This window comes from Pistacia vera, unplaced genomic scaffold (genome assembly GCF_008641045.1).
Source record: "Pistacia vera cultivar Batoury unplaced genomic scaffold, PisVer_v2 Contig700, whole genome shotgun sequence".
NCBI classification, from domain to species: domain Eukaryota; kingdom Viridiplantae; phylum Streptophyta; class Magnoliopsida; order Sapindales; family Anacardiaceae; genus Pistacia; species Pistacia vera.
This window is the reverse complement of record NW_022196558.1, coordinates 3214-25805: the sequence shown is the minus strand read 5'-3', so window position 1 is coordinate 25805 and position 22592 is coordinate 3214. Positions and strand designations below refer to the sequence as shown.

Sequence of the window (22592 nt, the reverse complement as noted above, 5' to 3'; positions counted from 1 at the left end):
TTTGAACCTCGCCTTGGAGGATGTTTGCACTTACCCAAAGATATAGATAAGTTGATTCCTTGAAGTATTTGGGATTCGAAGGTAATGTAAATATTCCGAAATCGATTCTTAACTTGTCGAATCTAGAAACTCTGCACTTGGACCTTTGAGAACTCTTACCAACCGAAATTGGAAGCTGCAAGTTTGAGACATCTAATGGAGGCCTTACTTGGCCATTGCGGATAGACAATATGACAAACCTTCAGACTTTGAAGATGTACGAGATAACACTTGGACTAAAACAAATCCTGAAACATGGTTAATTTCGAGAGCTAGACCTATCTGTGCCATGAAAGAGAGAAAAAGTTCCTTTCGATTCTTGCCAAACTGAAAAGTATTCAAAATTAACGGTCAAGTTATCAATAGTTCATTTTTTTCTACATGCAACCACCTCTTATTGCGATGTCTCCGACACTTGAGTTTAGAGGGAAGATGGAGAAACTACCAGGAGAAATGCATGTATTTTGCCAAATGTAGAAAGCTATGGGTAGGGAAATCCAAACTCGTAGATGACCCGATGCCAATATTGGAGAAGATGTTGAACCTCACAGAAATTAAATTAGTATACGATTGTTACAGTGGAAAAAGATGGTGTGCACGGCAAAGGGTTTTCCGCCGACTTGAAGTTGACACTTATTATGGCAAAGGATTTAGAGGAGTGGCAGATAGAGGAAGGAGCTCTGCCAGTGCTTAGAGGTTTGCTGTTAGCAGGCCATAGCCAATTCAAACTTCCAGAAAGATTGGAATCAGTCCGTCTCCTTTGTGGTGATATTGTGTTGTACTGTAATTTCTTTCAAATTAATTTGTCTTTGGCTATCAATGGGTTTTTTATATTGTTTCAGCTGTAAATATGTGAGCCTCTTTACTCATCAAAGTACCATAATACTTCTTGGTAGCGGTATCAGTTCAGAGAAACAAAAGTGCAATATCAAATACTAAGTATTTGAGAAATTGTGAAATTTTAAAAATATGTAAAATATTGAAAGATTAATACGAGAATCAGATTACTCTGGGTGGTTTTTGCACCTAAGCTTAGAAAAATTGAGTTTAATCCTCTTCCAGTTGAATGGGGAAGAAAAAAATATTAGTTCAATAAATCAAATATTGATAATTTAACTGATACAAAGAAACAATTTGGCGTCAAATACAGGTTGAGCATAATAACTATAATTATCGTATCCTCAACATTTTTTGTCCTCTAAATGATAAAAAAGGAACATGAAACTGCTGCTCTAAAACTGAAATTTTCTGGAAAAATTTCAGCTAAAGGTGGAGGAGGATAACAGGGGAACAAAGAGAAGGCTCAATAGAAATTTTCAGCTTTGTACAAAAAAAGGTGCTCAGTGGTAAGAGTTTCCGGCTGGATTTCTACTACATATTAAGAAATGTTATACGAATGGCAATAAATGCAAAAAATTCAAGAACCAATCAACACATGACAATATTTAACTACTCGGAACTTCTGGTGGAGATTTTATGCTAACGACACCCGAGAGCAGAAAGTATGCTTTGTTGAAAGGAAGTGTTACAGTGAAGATAAAACTGGGTCCAAGGGGCCCAAAAGTAAAGAGATCATAAAGTTTATAAGAAGAAGAGTAAATACGCAACAATATTAGATTAGTCAATTAGGCCTAATTAAGCCCAAAAACAGAATATGAGACAAGAATAAAATGGGTCAATGCAAAACAACGAGCCCAAACCCAAATTGTGATCACAAACCCACGAAAAAATACTTTGAAAAAGTAAATTTTCATTGCAAGATGGCAATCTCATTTACAGTTACCCCTGCTGCGCAAACCAGCAGAAGTAAGGGCTGGTTATTGCCAATTTTGCCACCACAAAACATTAGTAAGTAAACGTTAGAGTCAAGGCTCTATAAAGGCCAAGTGTGTTGCATGACGTGAAGTCGTACCTTTTACTCCAAAACATTACTCCAACCTCCAACAATATTGATAGTAATTGCATACTTTCTCAAGTACATATGATTTACTCAAACATCAGAGAGGTAAAGAATCTTTTCCTAACACCATTGAAAGAAAATCCAACCATCAGGTTGTAAAAGAAGACAACTTGAGATTAGGTAAGAGTCAGCAGTAGCATTTCCTTCTTTAAAAACATTTGAAATTAACACACTCATATAGCTGCTTTGGCAGAAGGTTCTCACAAGTTGAAGGGAATATAATTTACATATGTAGTAGTTGTTGACTAAATGGCAGATCAATTAAATTCCAAATGAAGGACTAATTATCATATAATTATACAGTTAAATATAAAGGATAATGCAGTGCAGAGTTGGAAGAGGCTTGGTGGAGTCAAGTGATCTTTGTTGAATACTTAGGGAGACTGTAGGAGTTGGTGATCTAGCCATGTGAGAAGGTTCCAAGCTGGTTGGTCCGAGTGATGCTTTTGGCAATTCCTACAACAATTAGTTTGGTTATTCTCTATGCATGGGTGTTATAAGATTTTGCATTGGATTGACTGAGACTTAGAACCGTGAGTTAGGTGCTTGTTGGTGAGGTGGCGACTTGGTCTCCAACGTCGATCGAAAGAGGCTCCTTGCTTCTAGTTGTGTAGCAAGTCATTTGTAGTAAGATGATTGTCAAGGCCCCACGGTGGCCGCCAAACTGTAGATGCAAAAATCTACCGTCATGAAAATAGGGTCTGATCCCGTGAGGTTGAGGTCATTGACAATCCGCTAGACCTGCACACATGAAAGGGCAAGCGTGAAGCTTCCGGAAAACATCGAGGTGGTGTTTGCTGTAGGCACTCCAACGCTCAAGTCAGCAAGACTGAAAGAAATTATTTGATAAGAATTAAGGAGATGAAGAATTACCAGGAGTCTTGTCGAAAGCTAGGACTACGGTGGAGGCGTTGGGTTCTTAGGAGCAAGAGCTTTAGGAGCAAATAGATGGTTTTGAATAGTGTAAATTGACTGTGAGAGATTGCCTGCTTAATGAGAGGGCAAACCTCTGTTTTTATAGTGAACCCAAGGGGTTGGAATTCTAGTAGGATATTGAGTCTTCTTTTTCGGGAGATAATCCTTATCAAGAAAGAAATATGATTTCTTGACCTTATCAGATTAAGTTTAATAGTTTAAATAAGATTTGGAATCTTAGTAGGACACTAAGTCCTATTTTGGGTGATAACCCCTATCATGAAAGAGATATGATTTCTTGACCTTATCAGATTAAGTTTAATAGTTTGAGTAAGATTTGGAATCTTAGTAGAAGAGGAAATATAATGAGATTCTGATTTCCTATTTATAGACTGTTGCAGGCTAATGGGCTAAAACCCAGTTTAGCTTAATTTATAAGACAGCCCAACTCATAGAGTGGGTAGTTTACAATGTGATTTTAAGCATAGGTCCGATCGGGATTGGGTTGAGACCTTGGGTCGTGACATGTTTATTTTGTTATTAGACCTCGTCAAGCCCAAGACGATTTTTTGCCCTGACAAAAATGCGAAAACCTACGTAAAATAGTCTCATTACTTCACTGTTTCGATGTGATTAGATCATTATACAAAACTATATTACATGTTGATAGTTTTTAAAACCGACAATTCAATAAGAAGGAAAACATAAGATATATGTTGTTATACATGATATTTTTTTATCCGAATGGTCTTATCATGTCAATAAACTACACATCATTGTTAACACATTTGTATTAAAACCTACATGTATATCTAAAATCTCAGCATGTCACTTTGGATGTAAAATTAAAGGAAAAAAATTTAGATGAAACAGTTCCATCACCTTAATTTTTTAACACGATGAGCCCATCAAATAATGTCATATTATAAGGATATCTTGTGTAAATATTTCTCATTACTAGTTTTTATTTTTAATTAAAATTAATTTTCATTAAAAAAAAAATAAAAACTTGAGAAAACTGGAATTATTGGTCACAAATGGTGGGAAGGATTGAATTATTGGTCACAAATAATGGCACCCACACTATCATTTTTCAAGATTTGGAGCGAAGATAACAGACTTTCGTGATGTTAACGCTAGCCATCCGTGGCCCATCACACACTAACAACAATGAAATAGAAGAGCAATTATTCATGAGTGAAGTTTCCGCGAAAGAGAGGAAATTTCCCATTCCCAACAATTTTTTTTCCACTTTATTATCAGTTTTTGTTGGATTGAATGTGAATATGATGAACTTTCAAGTCAGTTTCAGCATGCTAAAGCTGGGCATCCGTGGCCCATCACTTAAAACTTTTGACTAGGATGAATAAAGCTAGAATCGGAATTTAGTCAATGGAAATAACCAGGATGTTGCCTTACTAATGAAATTTCCCACAACTTGCGGAGCTTTAGCTAGTGAACATGTTTTATCTGTGAATTAATTCTCTACAAATTGCACTTTATGCAGCATAAGAAAAGAACAAATACAAAATTAGAACTTGACAAGATGAAGATCAGAGTTTTTGTGATGAATTCTGTTATTTTTGAGAAATTAATAATATTTTAAACACATTTAAAAGTGCTTCTGGTTGGGAATTCTATGAAAAGTCCATAAAAATTGCTTTTGAGGGATTATAAGCAAGGTTTTAAAATCTGACCCGGGGAGTGATCCGGTCAGGTTACTGGGTCACCGGGTTGGCCGATCGAACCGGTTTAGCCGTCGGTTCGAACCATGACATATTAAAAAAAAAAAAAAAAAGCAGTTCAACCGCTAGGTCAAACAAATTGAACCGACGGTTCATAACAAAAAATCCAGTTTAACCATAGTTCAAACTAGGTCATTTTAAAATTCTAGTTTTTTAGTCGAACTAACCCAGCTCGATCACTAGTTCTCGGTTCAACCGGTTGAACCGGCTGGGCCGGATTGGGTTTTAAAACCATGATTATAAGGACAATATGATATGCCTGAATAAATTTACTAACCCCTCTCTCATCATTTTTGGGGGTTTTTATACAAATTTGTAATTAATAGAGAGAGATAAGTTCAAGATTGCAATCAAAGTTGGTTTGTAATCCCGTGATCTTCGTGATCGTGCATTGAGATTGCACTGTCAGTGGTGTTGATTTTATCCCTTCCGAAATATTCAAAGTTGGAGTTTATTTTTTATTTTGTTGAACAGTTCTTTGGGTTGATCGATCTGGCGAGCTTCACTTGGGTCAAGCTTACTTTGAATCGAATTGATTTTAGGTCAAGCTTGTTTTGGATCGAACTATCTTTCGAAATCTGCAAGCTCTTAGGGCAAAATCACACACATATCTATAATCTCCACGTGACTTTGGATGTAAAATTAAAGGAAAAAAAAAATTATATGAAACAATTCCATCACCTTAATTTTTTAACTCGATGAGCCCATCAAATAAAGTAATATTATAATGCTTTCTTGTGTAAATATTTCTTATTACTAGTTTTTATTTTTAATTAAAATTAATTTTCATTAGAAAAAAAAAAAAAAAAACACCCGTAAAGAGAGATAAATCCTGAGAAAAGTGGAATTATTGGTCACAAATGGTGGGAAAGATTGAATTATTGGTCACAAATAATGGCACCCACACTATCATTTTTCAAGATTTGGAGCGAAGATGAATAGACTTTCATGATGTCAAAGCTAGCCATCCATGGCCCATATCACACTAACAACAGTGAAAGAGAAAGCAATTATTCATATTACCCTGCCAATGAAATTTCCCACAACTTACGGTGAAACCAGCTGGAATCTTTACCTAGTCAACACGTTTTTTTATGAATTAATTATCTGCTGATTGCATTTTATGAAGCATAAGAAAAGAACAGATACAAAATTAGATTTTAAAAGCGAATATAACTGTTTATCCTCTATCCCCTGAAGCACAAAAACTGAAAGAAAATTATTTCTCTTCTCTTAAACCTACCATTTCCAAAGGGAGAGATCTTTATTGAAAAACAAAAAAGAACAACAGTAGCTTGGGAACCATGGTGGATGCAGTAGTCTCATTTGTGGTTAACAGGCTTAGAGACTATCTAATCCAAGAAGCAGCCTTCTTCCGAGGCATAAGAAGTGAAGTGGAGTCACTGAAAAGAGATCTGGAATGGATGAATTGTTTCATAAAGGATGCTGAAGAGAAACAAGTTGACAACCGTTTGATACGCCAGTGGGTATCTGACATTCGAGATATTGCTTATGATTGTGAGGATGTCTTAGATGAATTTATGATCAAAGTCCATGATGGAGAGGTCACTTCAGATGCGCTCAAGGCCGAAGTGGAAGAGTCTTCTAAAAGAAAGCGAGGACTCTCAAATTCCTTCAAGAAATCGGTTGCTAAATCTTCTCGCAAGGGCAAGGAGAAGGTGACTACGTACAACATAGGCAAGAAGATTGAAGATCTGAAAAAGAAACTCAGTGATGTCTCTCGAAGACGTCAAGAGTATGGTCTTGAAAATATCAGTACCAGGAGGGAAGGAGAGAGCCCTGGTTTTGGCAGATTGAAAGAACTGAGAAAAACCAACTCCTTTTCATTTGAAGAGAATGTTGTTGGCTACAAGAACGAGACCGAGAAATTGTTGGCTAAACTACTTGACGATGAGCCAAGGCGATATGTGATCTCTATTTGGGGCACTGGTGGTTTGGGAAAGACAACTCTTGCTGGAAAACTTTACAATAACAGTGCAATCAAACAAAAATTTCGTCATTGTGCTTGGGTTTCTGTATCTCAAGATTACAACACTCAAGATCTTCTTGGAAGAATTATAAAGTCTTTCAATTCCGGAATTACAACGGAGAAGTTTTAGAGGATGAGTCAAGATGATATGGAGAGGTATCTTCATAAGTCTTTGCAAGGATGCTCATATTTGGTGGTAATTGATGATGTATGGCACAAAGAAGCATGGGGGAGCCTCAAAAGAGCTTTTCCAGACAAGAAGAATAGCAGCAGAGTAATTATTACCACTCGCATCAAAGATGTTGCTGAACGTTCAGATCAAAGAACTCATGTACATGAACTTCGATTTTTAAACCAAGAGGAGAGTTGGCAGCTATTCAGTGAGAAGGCTTTTTGGAATTTAAATATAGATGAAGGATTGGAGAAGTTGGGAAGACAAATGGTAGAAAAATGTGGCGGTCTACCACTTGCCATTGTTGTGTTGGGCGGTTTACTGTCAACAAAGAAGCCACAAGAGTGGAATTTAGTACGTGATGATATTTGGCGGCATTTAAGAAATGATTCCATTGAAATAAAACAGTTATTGGCTTTAAGCTTCAATGATTTACCTTATCAATTGAAGTTGTGTTTTCTCTACTTAAGTAATTTTCCAGAAGACTTTGAAATCAAAACAGAGAGACTAATTCGCTTGTGGGTGGCCGAGGGTTACATACCGCATGATGAAGAAATAATGGAAGATGTGGCTCTCAATTACTTGAACGAGTTGATTAACAGGAGCCTTATTCAGAAAGGAGAAATGCGGTTGCAGATGGTTAAAACATGTCGAGTCCATGATCTTTTGCGGGATTTAGCCATTCAAAAGGCAAAAGAACTCAATCTTGTTCAATTTTATGACGAAATCAGAAACTCAGCTCATTCTTCCAAGGTATCATATCGACGACTAGCTATCTATTCTGGGATGAAAGGGACCTTGTGGCTTCAACAGTGTAATCCGCTCTTGCGTTCTCTTTTGTTCTTTGATCTCTATGGAGAGCATCCTACGTTAGAGCAATTCATACCGACTCTATGTACAAGATTCAGGTTCTTAAGAGTGCTCGAGTTTGAACCTCGCCTTGGAGGATGTTTGCACTTACCCCAAGATATAGATAAGTTGATTCACTTGAAGTATTTGGGATTCGAAGGTAATGTAAATATTCCGAAATCGATTCTTAACTTGTCGAATCTAGAAACTCTGCACTTGACCTTTGAGAACTCTCTACCAACCGAAATTTGGAAGCTGCAAAGTTTGAGACATCTAATTGGAGGCCTTACTTGGCCATTGCGGATAGACAATATGACAAACCTTCAGACTTTGAAGAGTGTACGAGATAACACTTGGACTAAAACAAATCCTGAAACATTGGTTAATCTTCGAGAGCTAGACCTATCTGTGCACCATGAAAGAGAGAAAAAGTTCACTTTCGATTCTATTGCCAAACTGAAAAGTATTCAAATTTTAACGGTCACGTTATCATATAGTCATTTTTTTTCTACATTGCAACCACTCTCTTATTGCCGATGTCTCCGACACTTGAGTTTAGATGGGAAGATGGAGAAACTACCAGGAGAAATGCATGTACTTTTGCCAAATGTAGAAAGCCTATGGTTAGGGAAATCCAAACTCGTAGATGACCCGATGCCAATATTGGAGAAGATGTTGAACCTCACAGAACTTAAATTAGTATACGATTGTTACAGTGGAAAGAAGATGGTGTGCACGGCAAAGGGTTTTCGCCGACTTGAAAGCTTGACACTTATTATGGCAAAGGATTTAGAGGAGTGGCAGATAGAGGATGGAGCTCTGCCAGTGCTTAGAGGTTTGCTGTTAGCAGGCCATAGCCAATTCAAACTTCCAGAAAGATTGGAATCAGTCCGTCTCCCTTTGTGGTGATTATTGTGCTTGTACTGTAATTTCTTTCAAATTTAATTTGTCTTTTGGCTATCAATTGGGTTTTTTATATTGTTTCAGCTGTAAATATGTGAGCCTCTTTACTCATCAAAGTACCATAATACTTCTTGGTAGCGGTATCAGCTTTCAGAGAAACAAAAGTGCAATATCAAATACTAAGTATTTGAGAAATTGTGAATATTTTAAAAATAAGTTTAAAAATATTTAGAAAGCATTAATACGAGAATCAGATTACTCTGGGTGGTTTTTGCACCTAAGCTTAGAAAAATTGAGTTTAATCCCTCTTCCAGTTGAATGGGAAAGAAAAAAAATATTAGTTCAATAACTCAAATATTGATAATTAAACTGATACAAAGAAACAATTTGGCGTCAAAATAACAGGTTGAGCATAATAACCTATAATTATCGTATCCTTCAACATTTATTTTGTCCTCTAAAATGATAAAAAAGGAACATGAAACTGCTGCTCTAAAACTGAAATTTTCTGGAAAAATTTCAGCTAAAGGTGGAGGATAAACAGGGGAACAAAGAGAAGGCTCAATAGAAATTTTTCAGCTTTGTTACAAAAAAAGGTGCTCAGTGGTAAGAGTTTCCGGCTGGATTTCTACTACTATATATTAAGAAATGTTATACGAATGGCCAATAAATGCAAAAAATTCAAGAACCAATCAACACATGACAATATTTAACTACTCGGAACTTCTGGTGGAGATTTTATGCTAACGACACCCAGAGAGCAGAAAGTATGCTTTGTTGAAAGGAAGTGTTAACAGTTGAAGATAAAACTTGGGTCCAAGGGGCCCAAAAGTAAAGAGATCATAAAGTTTATAAGAAGGAAGAGTAACATTACGCAACAATATTAGATTAGTCAATTAGGCCTAATTAAGCCCAAACACAGAATATGAGACAAGAATAAAATGGGTCAATGCAAAACAACGAGCCCAAACCCAAATTGTGATCACAAACCCACGAAAAATTACTTTGAAAAAGTAAATTTTCATTGCAAGATGGCAATCTCATTTACAGTTACCTCTGCTGCGCAAACCAGCAGAAGTTAAGGGCTGGTTATTGCCAATTTTTGCCACCACAAAACATTAGTAAGTAAACGTTAGAGTCAAGGCTCTATAAAGGCCAAGTGTGTTGCATGACGTGAAGTCGTACATTTTACTCCAAAACATTACTCCAACATCCTATACACTCATATTTGATAGTAATTGCATACTTTCTCAAGTACATATGATTCACTCAAACATCAGAGAGGTAAAGAATCTTTTCCTAACACCATTGAAAGAAAATCCAACCATCAGGTTGTAAAAGAAGACAACTTGAGATTAGGTAAAGAGTCAGCAGTAGCATTTCCTTCTTTAAAAACATTTGAAATTAACACACTCATATAGCTGCTTTGGCAGAAGGTTCTCACAAGTTGAAGGGAATATAATTTACATATGTAGTAGTTGTTGACTAAATGGCAGATCAATTAAAATTCCAAATGGAAGGACTAATTATCATATAATTATACAGTTAAATATAAAGGATAATGCAGTAGGTATTGACTAAAGCTTAGCTAGGGTAATAAAATAGTCCAATGGACAACTTTGAATTTGGAAAATTTAGCCAATGTTTAATTAAAGCACCAAATATTTTAAGGTAAGTATCGACTAAAATCAAGGGGCTGTATTATATTTATTTTCTCATACGTGATTTGTTAATCCAAAACATCTTTTTCTAGGATCTTCATGATCTTAATTCCTAATATTCTCTTAGCATCTTCATGATCTTTTCCTATCATCTTCATGATAATGCAGTAGGCATTGACTACAAAATGATGAAGAAAAATCTAATCAATTTACCCTCCTTAAAGTTTCAGTGAATAAAAATTCCTTCTGATGTTTAAAAAATAACAAAAATCCCCTCGCCATTATGAGTAAACGAATATTGACCTTATTACTCTCCCTAAAGCTTATGGTTCATTTACTCATGTTACATATTCATGCATCCAACAATTATATAAATTACATAGTATACCAAATTCTGAAGTTTGAAGTTCAACACAAGTTATTTATTTAATTATTCCGTAAACACGTGCTCATTCTCTAGCTATTGTATGAATAAAACTTAAATTAATTTATATCTACAATAACTTCTCTCTATTTCCTCAGTAATGTTTTCTTTCTCTCCTTGCATTTTCAAACTATCAATTACTGGTTTAGTCTAATCCATACCAAGTGAATAAGGTAGGGTTTTTGTGTTATTTTTCAAACTAAATGAACCTAATTAATTATAGCAAACCTCGGGATAGTTAATTAAAGCACCAAATGGAAGGTTCTCACAAGTTGCAAGCAATATTATATAAATTACATATGTAGTAGTTATTGACGAAATGGATATCAATTAAAATTCCAAATGGAAACATTAATTATCATATAATTATAGAATTAAATATATAGGATAATGCAGTAGGTATTGACTAAACTTTAGCTAGAATAATAAAATAATCAAATTGACAACTTTGAATTTGGAGAATATAGCCAATAATTTTTAATTAAAGCAACAAATATTTTAAGGTAGGTACCGACTAAAATCAAAGGGCTGTATTCTTTTAATTTTCTCATACTTGATTTGTTGAGCCAAAACATTTTATCCTAGCATCTTCATGATCTTAACTCCCAGTATTCTCCATAGCTCAATATCACTATAAAAATGATGAAAAAAAATCTAATCAATTTACCCGCCTTAAGTTTCATAGAATAACAAAATCCCTTTGAGGTTTAAAAAATAACATAAATAAAACAATATGCAATCTAGTTATCATTAAAAAACAAACAAAATTAGATTGATTACTTAAGGGGATCCATTAATTTCACCTGTGACTGAAACAGAAAAACTCTAAGAAAGTTCATTCTTCTTATCTTGGTTCAAAAATAAAAAAATAAAAAAAAAATTAAGGAAACAGTTTGTGAAGTATGGTGGATGGAGTTGCCTTATATCTGGTGAAGAGGCTTGGAGATAGACTATCTAATCCAAGAAGCAGCCTTCTTCCGAGGCATAAGAAGTGAAATGGAGTCACCAATATAATAATATGTAGATAAGAAGAACAATTTGCGCAAGTTGTCTATAAACTGCCGACATTTGATAAAATTAAATAAAATGACATGCAATTTGGTTAAAAACCAAACAAAATTATTTTAATTATTTAAGAGAATATTTCTGTCTCTCTGATGCACCAAAACACACAAAGAAAGTTAATAGAATCACTTGTTAACTTATGTGGTACCATTGATGTGGAATAATTCTAAGAGAAACAACAGTTTTACATTTAAAATTATTGATAATTCTATTATTAATATCTTTTTGTAAATATTAGTTCAATCATAAATTAATGAAGGCTAGATTAATTACATTTATATCAAATAAATAAACTTTATACATCAATATTACCTTGACCAATCACTAAGTAACTTAACGTATAAAAATCTGAAAATTTATAAGTAGCTGTATTCTCACGAAGCTATAGACTATCTGATGAAAAATTGTTTCCTGTTAAATGATTTTTTGTTTTTTCATCTCTTGATAGTACTTATAATTATATGATGTCAAACAATTTTAATATTTCGTAAGGATGGAGTCTCATTGAGATTGACATAATTCGATATTTGGAATACTGTCATATTGCATATAAATGATATGATTAAGATTTTTCGAGCCGGGTTCTCCAAAAGTTTAAAGAATTATAATATGACCAATTGTCACACCGAAACAATTTAAATACCAATTCAACTACACATACAAATAACCACTAGAATGATTAAATAAGATCTATACTCTCTAGCTAATGGCAAACAGGCATTCAGCAGCTCAAAGTCATATAAAACATCAACATCTTTTAATTGAGCATAACAAAATAAAATAAAAGGCATTTGTTATTTAAGGGAATATTTCTGTCTCACTGATGCACCAAAACACACAACGAAAGTTAATCACTTGTTCTTCCCTTAGTTTTGAGAAACAGCTTGGGAACTATGGTGGATGCAGTAGTCTCATTTGTGTTGGAGAAGCTTGGGGACTATCTCATCAGAGAAGCAATCTTCTTAGGAGGGGTGAGAAGTGAAGCAGAGTCGCTGAAAAAAGATCTTGAATGGCTGCTTTGTTTCATAAAGGATGCTGAAGAGAAACAAGTTGATCATCCTTTGATACGTCAGTGGGTATCCGACATCCGAGATATTGCTTACGATTGTGAGGATGTCTTAGATGAATTTATGGTCAAAGTCACTGGTGGAGAGTCATCAAATGTGCTCAAGGTCGAAGAAGCAGAGACATCGACAAGAAAGCAAGGGCTTTTTACTTCAATCAAGAAGTGTTCTTGCCTTGTCCCTAGAACATCCAGTCACAACGCCTCCAAAACATCCAGTCGCAACGAAGCCAACTTATGCAGCAAAGCCAAGGAAAAGGTCAGCCTACATAGCATAGGCAAGGAGATTGAAGGTCTTAAAAAGAGCCTTAAAGAAGTCTCTGATAGATGTGGAATGTATGGCCTCAGAGACATTAATAACAAGTGGGAAGGACAGAGCAAAGTTGTTCGCGAATTCAAGGAAACAAGAAGAACCAACTCTTTTGCATTCGAAGAGAATGTCATTGGCTACGAGGACGATAGAAGAACATTGTTGAGTATACTACTTGACAATGAGCCACGACGTTTTGCAATCTCTATTTGGGGCACGGGTGGTTTGGGTAAAACAACACTTGCCAAAAAATTGTACCACAATTATTTGGTAAGGAATAAATTTCAACAGTTTGCTTGGGTCTGTGTATCTCAAGATTACAACATTGAGGAACTTATTCGAAGAATCATAAATTCTTTTCATTTCATGCCGCCGACGGAGAAATTAGAGGAGATGAAGGAAGAAGCGTTGAAGAGATATCTTTACACATCTTTAAAAGAAAGCTCATACTTGGTGGTGATTGATGATGTTTGGGGAAAAAAAACTTGGGGGAGACTCCTAGAAGCCTTTCCAAATAACAACCATTGCAGTAGAGTAATTATGACCACTCGCAAAGAAGACGTAGCTGATTGTGCAGATCATGTCCATAAACTTCGATTTCTAACTAAAGAAGAAAGTTGGCGGTTATTCTGTTCAAAAACCTTCGGAAAGGCAAATGAAACCAAAGAAATGGTGAAGTTTGGAAAGGAAATGTTGAAAAAATGTGGTGGTCTGCCACTTGCCATTGTTTTATTGGGTGGGTTATTGTCTAAAAAGAGTGCACAAGAATGGCGTTTGGTACGTGATTGCATTTGGCTACACCTAAACCGTGATTCGGACAATCATATATATTATTTATTGTCTTTGAGCTTCAATGATTTACCTTACAAATTGAAGCCATGCTTTCTCTATTTAGGCCTGTTTCCAGAAGATTATGAAATCGAGACAAGAAGACTAATACGACTGTGGGTGGCTGAGGGTTTTATACCTCAAAATGAAGGAATAATGGAAGATAAGGCTCATTATTACTTGAATGAGTTGATTAAAAGGAGCTTGATTCAAAAAGATAAAATGCATAGAGAGAGGACTTTGACATGTCGTGTCCATGATCTTTTGCGGAATCTGGCAATTGAAAAGGCAGAAGAGCTCAACCTCTTTCACATTTACGGGGTAAATAAAGGTTCAACTTACTATTCTAGGACACGACGACTAGCCGTTTATTCTGGAATTGAAAGTAACTTGCAGCTTCAACAATCTAGAGTCTTGTGTTCCCTGCTGTTCGTCGATGTCTGTTACACAGAAGCAATGGAAGAGTTACCAACCGTGTGCTCAAGCTTCAGGTTACTAACAGTGCTCGATATTCAGAATTTGAGTATACAAACAATGCCGCAAGAAATGGGTAAGTTGATTCACTTGAAGTATTTGCGATTTTCACAATCTCCACTTAATTCAGATGTTGCACCATTCATTCTCAATTTGGTGAACCTACAAACTCTGATCATACACCACATTGAGTTGCACCCTGTGCTCCCCACTGAAATTTGCAAATTGAAAGAGTTGAGACATCTAATTGGACGTTTTGAAGGGTATTTCCGGATAGGTGATTTGAAAAACCTTCAAACCATGAAGCAAATACCACTGGAGACTTGGATTAAAACTAATCCAGAGAAGCTGGTGAATCTTCGAGAGCTGGAAATTGTAGGTTATGATGTAAAAGAAAAGTTCTGTTTTGATTCTATTGCCAAACTGAGAAGTCTTCAATTTTTAAAAGTCTACCTAGGAAGATCTGGAATTTCTTCATTGCCACCGCTCTCTCATTGCCAAAATCTGGTAGAGTTGACATTAAGTGGGAAGATAGGGAAACTACCAGAAGAAATGCCTGAATTTTTCCCAAATCTCGAATACCTAAAGTTGGATTTCAGCGAATTTGTAGATGATCCCATGCCTACATTAGAGGAGCTGCCAAACCTGAAAGTACTTTATTTAGGCAGTGATTCTTATAATGGAACGAAACTTGTCTGCAGCAAAGATGGTTTTCATCAGCTTGAAATTCTACTTCTTTTTGAGAGACGTTTACAGGAGTTGCAAATAGAGGAAGGAGGTATGCCTAAGCTTAGAAGTTTCGTCAGCTCAAGTAAAGCATGGAATTTCAGAATTCCAGAAAGACTGAAGAACCTCCCTCGCCCTGAAAAGTGGGAATGCGAAAGTTATATCGTCGAGGAGTACTAGTGGTGTATAGTGGGCTTGTGTTGAATTTTCTTTTGATTCGGTTTGTTTTCTGGCCGACAGTTCAGTTTGATATATCACCATGTAATTTGTATTCCAACTTTTATACTATTTAATTTACTGTTTCATTTTTAATTTCAACTTCTTTACTCATTAAATTTCTACTATATTTCTTGGTTCTGATTCAACTTACAAAGAAGAGCAGCAAATTAAATCTTCATATTATCTCCTGAAAATCCTGACTTTTTAAGAATACAGTTAAAAGTTTTTTTGGTGTCAGAAAATATAAATTTTCTAGAGTAAGAAATAACGTCGAAATTTTAGTGAACTTACAGTGTAGAGGGCAGGGAAGATGCAGAAACAAGGCCATATACTGATCTAGTAACCCATTGCATGCTTACTATTTCCTAATCAGTATTGTTTTACCTTCATTTGTTAGTTGTGATTTCAGCCAATTCTAATACAAAGAAACAAGAATGCAGTAGCAAATATCACGTAAAGTGCAGAAAATAAAATTTGGAAATGTGAAGTGAACAGAGGGGAAAGCAACAGAAATTGCAAGAAAATCTTCTGGGTTCTCCAATCTGACTTTTCCTTTGCCAAGTTTTTATCCAGTTGAATCATTGTTTTTGAAACAAAGATACACATTTACTGAACATAGTCATCAATTACAGGCTTACAATTGGCAATACAATCTTGAGTACTAGACCTTACTCTATATTTTTTGTTGAATGATATAATGTTCCGCCTTTTATTTGAGAATATTTTGTCATCAAATTCATATTTTATTTTTGTTTATCTAGAGAGAGAGGGTGAAGCTACCGAGTGGGAGCAGGGGAAGTTGCAGAGAACTTTTCTGAGTTTTGCCAAATCTTTAATGAAATTCATCTTCTTCAAGTGAAATATTTAGAATGGCAGGTAGAGGAAGGAGGTATGACTATGCAGCTTAGAGGTTTGAAGGTTCCATAATATTTCCAAGTTGAGAATTCCAGAAATACTACTGCAGAAAGTAAAAATATTAACAAATTGTAAGCCTCATTTCTGATTTAATTCTGGTGATTATCATATTTGGTTTGGATTAGGTTTTCCTTCAATTTTTGTTTTGGGTTTCTATTGGAGAATCCTTATTCCTGCTTTAATTTGTTGCTTGTGATCCAGCAGCTTAAAATGAAACAAGAATTCAGTAGCAGAAATTGAGTAGATTACTGCAGGATCCTGATTTCTTTTACTAGCTAATTCAATTCATCAATCATGCTTTTGTCTTTGTACTTTTTTCTGTCTTTTCCATCTTTCTTTTCAATATTAGTTGTTGGTTTGACTTTGACGTGTTAGAATTTCTCTTTAATTTATTTGATTTTAAAGGATTTAAAAATCTCCTGAAGACATTACACCTGTATGAACATGAAGAAAGTTGCGTGGCCTTGACTTAGTGAGACCAACACAGTCGGCCATGTAATGCCAAATTCTCGAAATAGAAAAATCATTCAAGTCCTACGGTCAGCTAAGAAGACCTTTTAAGACCGCCACCGCAACAAGGGTAACGTAAAGTAGTGGTAAGTGTTTAATGTCTTAAAGTATTTTTAAGAGAATGTCAAATCAGTCTTTTTGTTATAATGTATTTTTGTAATCGTTTTTTGTTGAATTCAAGAGTTCTTCCTAAGACTGGGAATATGAAAGTTATATCATAAATGAGTACTAGTGGTGTATATTGGACTTGTGTTGAATTTTCTTTTGATTTGATTTGTTATCTGGCCGACTGTTCAGTTTGATATATCACCATGTAATTTGTATTTTTACTTTTATGCTATTTAATTTACTGTTTAATTTTTAATTTCAACTTCTTTACTCATTAAATTTCTACTATATTTCTTGGTTGTGATTCAACATTTCAACTTACAAAGAAGAGCAGCAAATTAAATATTGATATTCTCTTCTGAAAGTCTTGGGGTGCGTTTGTTTTGTTATTTTGGATAAGATTTTGGGAATAATATTGGGTAGTTGAATATGGTGAGTATTACGAGGTAAAATTAACAAAAAACTCCCTAGGTTTGCTAATTTAACTAAACACCCCAATATATAAAAATTTTATAAAATGACAAAAACACCCCTACCCACCCGCCCACCCACAGTGCTAGATTCTGGCTACCACTGTCGAAATATGGCCGAAAAATGGTGTTACGATGCAGACCAGTCGAATCTGGCTAGTCGTGCGTCAATATGGCCTTTTCCGACCAGATCCACTGTGGATCTGACCGGAAAAGGTCAGATCGGTGAATTACCAGCTAATTTCGGTCATTTCTATGCCATTGTGACAGATTCTGACAACCACCAATGATGGTTGCAGGAATCTAGCAACTATGGGTGGATGCGGGTGTTTTTGTTAATTTTTAAACTTTTTTTCTAGGGGTGTTTAATTAAATTAATAAACTAAAGGGGTCTAAAATAATTAAAAATAGAATAGTATTTCCCAAATAATTAAACAACTAGGTATTTGGGGAATAGGGTTTAAAATAATAACACAAACGGACCCTAACTTTTAAAAAAATACAAATCAAGTTTTTCTGGTGTCAGAGACTCGGAAAATATAAATTTTGTAGAGTAAGAAATATCTACGAAATTTTAGTGAACTTACGGTGTAGAGGGCAGGGAAAGATGAAGAAACAAGGCCATATACTGATCTAGTAACCAATTACATGCTTAGTATTTCCTAATCTATATTGTTTTACCTTCATTTATTAGTTGTGATTTCAGCAAATTCTTAGAAAATAAAATTTGGAAATCTGCAGTGAACAGAGGAGAGTGCAGCAGAAATTGCAAGAAAATCTTCTGGGTTCTCCAATCTGATTTTTGCTTTTCCAAGTTTTCATTCAATTGAATCATTGTTTTTGAACGTAGTCATCAATTACGGGCTTACAATTGGCTATATAATCTTGAGTACTAGACCTTACTCTATATTTTTGTGGAATGATTTAATGTTCAGCCTTTAATCTTTAATGAAATTCATCTTCCTCAAGTGAAATATTTAGAGTTACAAGTAAGAGGAAGGAGGCATGACTATGCAGCTTAGAGGTTTGAAGGTTCCATAATATTTCAAGTTGAGAATTCCAGAAATATTACTGCAGAAAATAAAATTATTAACAAATTGTAAGCCTCATTTCTGATTTAATTCTGGTGATTGTTATATTTGGCTTACGTTTTCCTTCAATTTTTTGTTTTGGCCTGCAGTGGGGTTTCTATCTGAGCATCCTTATTCCTACTTTAATTTGTTGGTTGTGATTCAGCAGCTTAAAATGAAACAAGAATTCAGTAGCAGAAATTGAGTATATTACTGCAGTATCCTGATTATTTTTACTAGCTAATTCAATTCATCAATCATGCTTTTGTCTTTGTATTTTTTTCTGTCTTTTCCATCTTTCTTTTCAATATTAGTTGGAATCTTATTGGTTCGACTTTTACGTGTTAAAATTTCTCTTTAATTTATTCGAAAGTGGGACATGCACCAACAATTTGATTTTAAAGGATTTAAAAATCTGCTGCAGACATTGCACCTGTATGAACATGAAGAAACCAGCTCCAACTACGCTTGCATTAACATCTGTCAATTGACAATTTTCACGTCAACATCTTTTAAATTGGCAGAAAGCCAGGCCTTGATTTAGTGAGACGCACACAGTCGCCACCGCAACAAGGGTAACGTAAAGTAGTGGTAACCTATTTATTAATTCCTCCAGAAGTTCAAAATTCAAAGGAGCTGAGCATTGATGTTACACTACCATTGAATTATTTCTGACTTTTTGGAAGACAATGACGTTAACCTACCGTTGGTTGACATTCGGTTCCATACATTCATATGAAGTTTGGTAGGTTCAACAATCTGAAAAGATAGCATATGAGAAAAGTAAAACAAACACACAGAAAGAAAGAGTAAGATTAGTCTGAAGCACAGAAACTCAAAAGAAATTTAACAATAAAGAGAGAAAAGGCAGCTTGAGAGGAATGGTGGATGCAGTAGTCTCGTATGTGGTGAGGAGGCTTGGGGACTATCTAATCCAAGAAGCAGCCTTCTTACGAGGAGTGAGACGTGAAGTGGAGTCGCTTAAAAAGGATTTGGAATGGATGCTTTGTTTCATAAAGGATGCCGAAGATAAACAATTTGACAATGGTTTGATACGCCAGTGGGTAACCGACATCCAAGAAATTGCTTATGATTGTGAGGATGTCTTGGATAAATTCATGCTCCAATTCCATGAGGAAGGGACTGCCAGGAGAAGGCAAGGACTCTTTGCTTCCATCAAGAAGTACTATTCCTGGATAGTCGCTAGAACAGCCAGTCACAAGGAGCCCAATCTATACAGCATAGGCAAGGAGATTGAAGCTCTCAATAAGAGACTTAAAGAAGTCTTTGATAGATCTAGAATGTATGGTCTTAAAGCTATGGATAACAAGCTGGAAGGAGACAGCAAGGCTCTTGGCAAATTGAAACAACTAAGAAAAACCACCTCCTTTGCACTTGAAAAGCATGTCGTTGGCTTTGAGGATGATACTAGCACATTGTTGGCTAAACTACTTGAAGATGATTCAAGGCGTTTCGTAATTTCTATATGGGGTACGGGTGGTTTGGGTAAAACAACTCTCGTCAGAAAACTTTACCACAGTAGTCAAGTCAAAAGTAAATTTCAGCGATGTGCGTGGGTTTCTGTCTCTCGAGATTACAATATCGAGGATCTTCTTCGAAGAATTATAAAGTCTTTCAATTTCACAGATATGATAGATAAATTAAGTGAAGAAGAATTGAAGAGATTTCTTCATAATTCTTTGCAAGGATACTCATATTTGGTGGTGATTGATGATGTATGGGAAACAATAGCTTGGGAGAGCCTCAGAATAGCCTTTCCAGAAAACAACAACGGCAGTAGAGTAATTATCACCACACGTAATAAATTTGTTGCTGAGTTTTCAGATGAGAGAACTTATGTTCATAAACTTCGGTTTCTAAGGGAAGATGAAAGTTGGGAGTTATTTTGCGAGAAAACTTCAGGGAAGGCAAACGAAGATGAAGGACTGTGGAAGTTGGGAAAGGAAATGGTGCAAAAATGTGGTGGTCTACCACTTGCTATTGTTGTATTGGGTGGGTTATTATCTACAAAGAGATCACAAGAGTGGCGCTTTGTGCGCGGTCATATCTGGCGAGACTTAAGCAGCGGTTCGACTGAAATTGAAAATCTATTAGCTTTAAGCTTCAATGATTTACCTTACCAATTAAAATTATGCTTTCTTTACTTAGGCCATTACCCAGAAGACCACGAAATCCAGACATGGCAGCTAATTCGACAGTGGGTGGCTGAGGGTTTCATACCGCAAAATGAAGAAATAATGGAAGACGTAGCTTATCGTTACTTGAATGAGTTGATTAATAGAAGTCTGATTCAAACAGATAAAACACGAGCAGGGAGGGTAGTAACTTGTCGAGTCCATGATCTTTTACGAGATCTAGCCATGCAAATGGCAAAACAGCTCAATTTGTTTCACATTTACGATGAAATAAAAGGTTCAACCTTGTCGTCGAGTAAATCATCATGTCGACGACAGGTTATTTATTCTGGAGCAGGAGCGTACTCCCAAATATTACAGCGTCATAATCCACTCTTGCGTTCCCTAATCATCTTCAACTTGCGGCAGCGAGACATTCTAACAATGTGCACAAGATTTAAGTTGCTAAGAGCAATCAATCTTTCCTCTGTACTTTTTGAACTGATAATTCCTGAAGAAGTAGGAAAGTTGATTCACTTGAAGTATTTGGTACTGAGATATTCAGAAGTCAAGTATGTTCCAGAGTCCATTCTCAACTTGGTGAGCTTACAAACATTGGACATTATCAGCGGTTCGTGTCCGCAGATGCCAACTGAAATTTGTAAACTGCAAGAGTTGAGACATTTAAGTGGAAACTTTTCTGGGCAATATTTGCGGGTAGACAATTTAACAAACCTTCAGACTTTGAAGTACATAGAAAGCGAGACTTTGTCAAGGACTAATCTGGAGAAATTGGTCAATCTTCGAGAGCTGGGCATAGTATATCACGATGAAGAAAAGGTGTTCAATTTCAATTCTATTGCACAACTTAAAAACCTTCGAAGTTTATTGGTTCATCTACTGGATAATCCCTTTGATTCATTGCAACCACTCTCACATTGCCAAGATCTCATGTACTTGAGCTTATGTGGACGCATAGAGAAACTTCCCGGAAAAATGCATACAGTTTTGCCGAATCTGGAATACTTACGGTTAGAGTTCTCCTACCTTGTGGTGATCCGATGCCTATATTAGAAAAGTTGCCGAACCTGACTGTTTACATCTGGCCTACAGTTCTTACTGTGGAAAGAAGCTGGTCTGCAGGAAATATGGCTTCGTCGCTTAAAAGTCTGTATCTTAATCTGAGGGAATAGAGGAGTTGCATGTAAGGAAGGAGAGCGATGCCCTTGCTCAGCGGTTTAAGCATTGTAAACACTGCAAATGAGATTCCAGAGAGATTGTATTCAGTCCCTTGCCTGGCTGAATGGGAATGCAGAAGAGATTTCTAGAGGAATGGCTATAATCAAATAACTCAAGCTACCTACTCTGATTCGGGAACTGAATGGTGAGTTTATGTTGTGCTTCAGAATGAAATTTGTATTCCGACCTGTTAATTTATTATTAGTGTTTGTATTTCGAGAATGAAATTTATTACTCTGATTCTGGAACTGAATGGTGAGTTTCATGTTCCTTCAATTTGTCTTTCGAGAATGAAATTTGTATTCCGACCTGTTAATTTATTATTAGTGTTTGTATTTCGAGAATGAAATTTATTACTCTGATTCTGGAACTGAATGGTGAGTTTCATGTTCCTTCAATTTGTCTTTCGAGAATGAAATTTGTATTCCGACCTGTTAATTTATTATTAGTGTTTGTATTTCGAGAATGAAATTTATTACTCTGATTCTGGAAGGTTGCCAGAAGCTTTTCCTCCTCTGTTTTCAAATTCAAGTTATTCTGCAGATGTTGCAATCTTATCAGTTTGGCTTTAATGTGTTAAAAGCTTTCCTTTAATTTAGTGGAAAGTGGGACATGCGCCATTACTGACTAATAACAGTGGATAGAAATTATAGTTATATGTATAGATATCGAGATAGAGGGAGAACTTACAGAGTAGAAGGCAGGGGAAGTTGAAGAAAACTTGTCAGGGTTCAGGAATCTGATTTTCTAAGTTTTCATTAATTCAATCATGGTTTTGAAACATTATCATATATTGAGTTAG

General features: G+C 35.6%; 2 protein-coding genes and 1 pseudogene across 2 annotated transcripts; all 3 read left to right on the top strand.

The window, feature by feature from the left end:
• Positions 1-5812: 5812 nt before the first annotated feature.
• On the top strand, positions 5813-8705 carry LOC116114141 (annotated as a pseudogene).
• A 3776-nt stretch (positions 8706-12481) lies between these two features.
• LOC116114142 (disease resistance protein RPP13-like) lies at positions 12482-15442 on the top strand. The gene has a single exon (XM_031400295.1). It carries the CDS (start codon positions 12617-12619, stop codon positions 15302-15304), a length of 2688 nt encoding a protein of 895 aa, XP_031256155.1. The 5' UTR covers positions 12482-12616; the 3' UTR covers positions 15305-15442.
• Positions 15443-19211: 3769 nt separating this feature from the next.
• LOC116114118 (putative disease resistance RPP13-like protein 3) lies at positions 19212-22248 on the top strand. The gene has a single exon (XM_031400269.1). It carries the CDS (start codon positions 19298-19300, stop codon positions 21623-21625), a length of 2328 nt encoding a protein of 775 aa, XP_031256129.1. The 5' UTR covers positions 19212-19297; the 3' UTR covers positions 21626-22248.
• Positions 22249-22592: the final 344 nt, after the last annotated feature.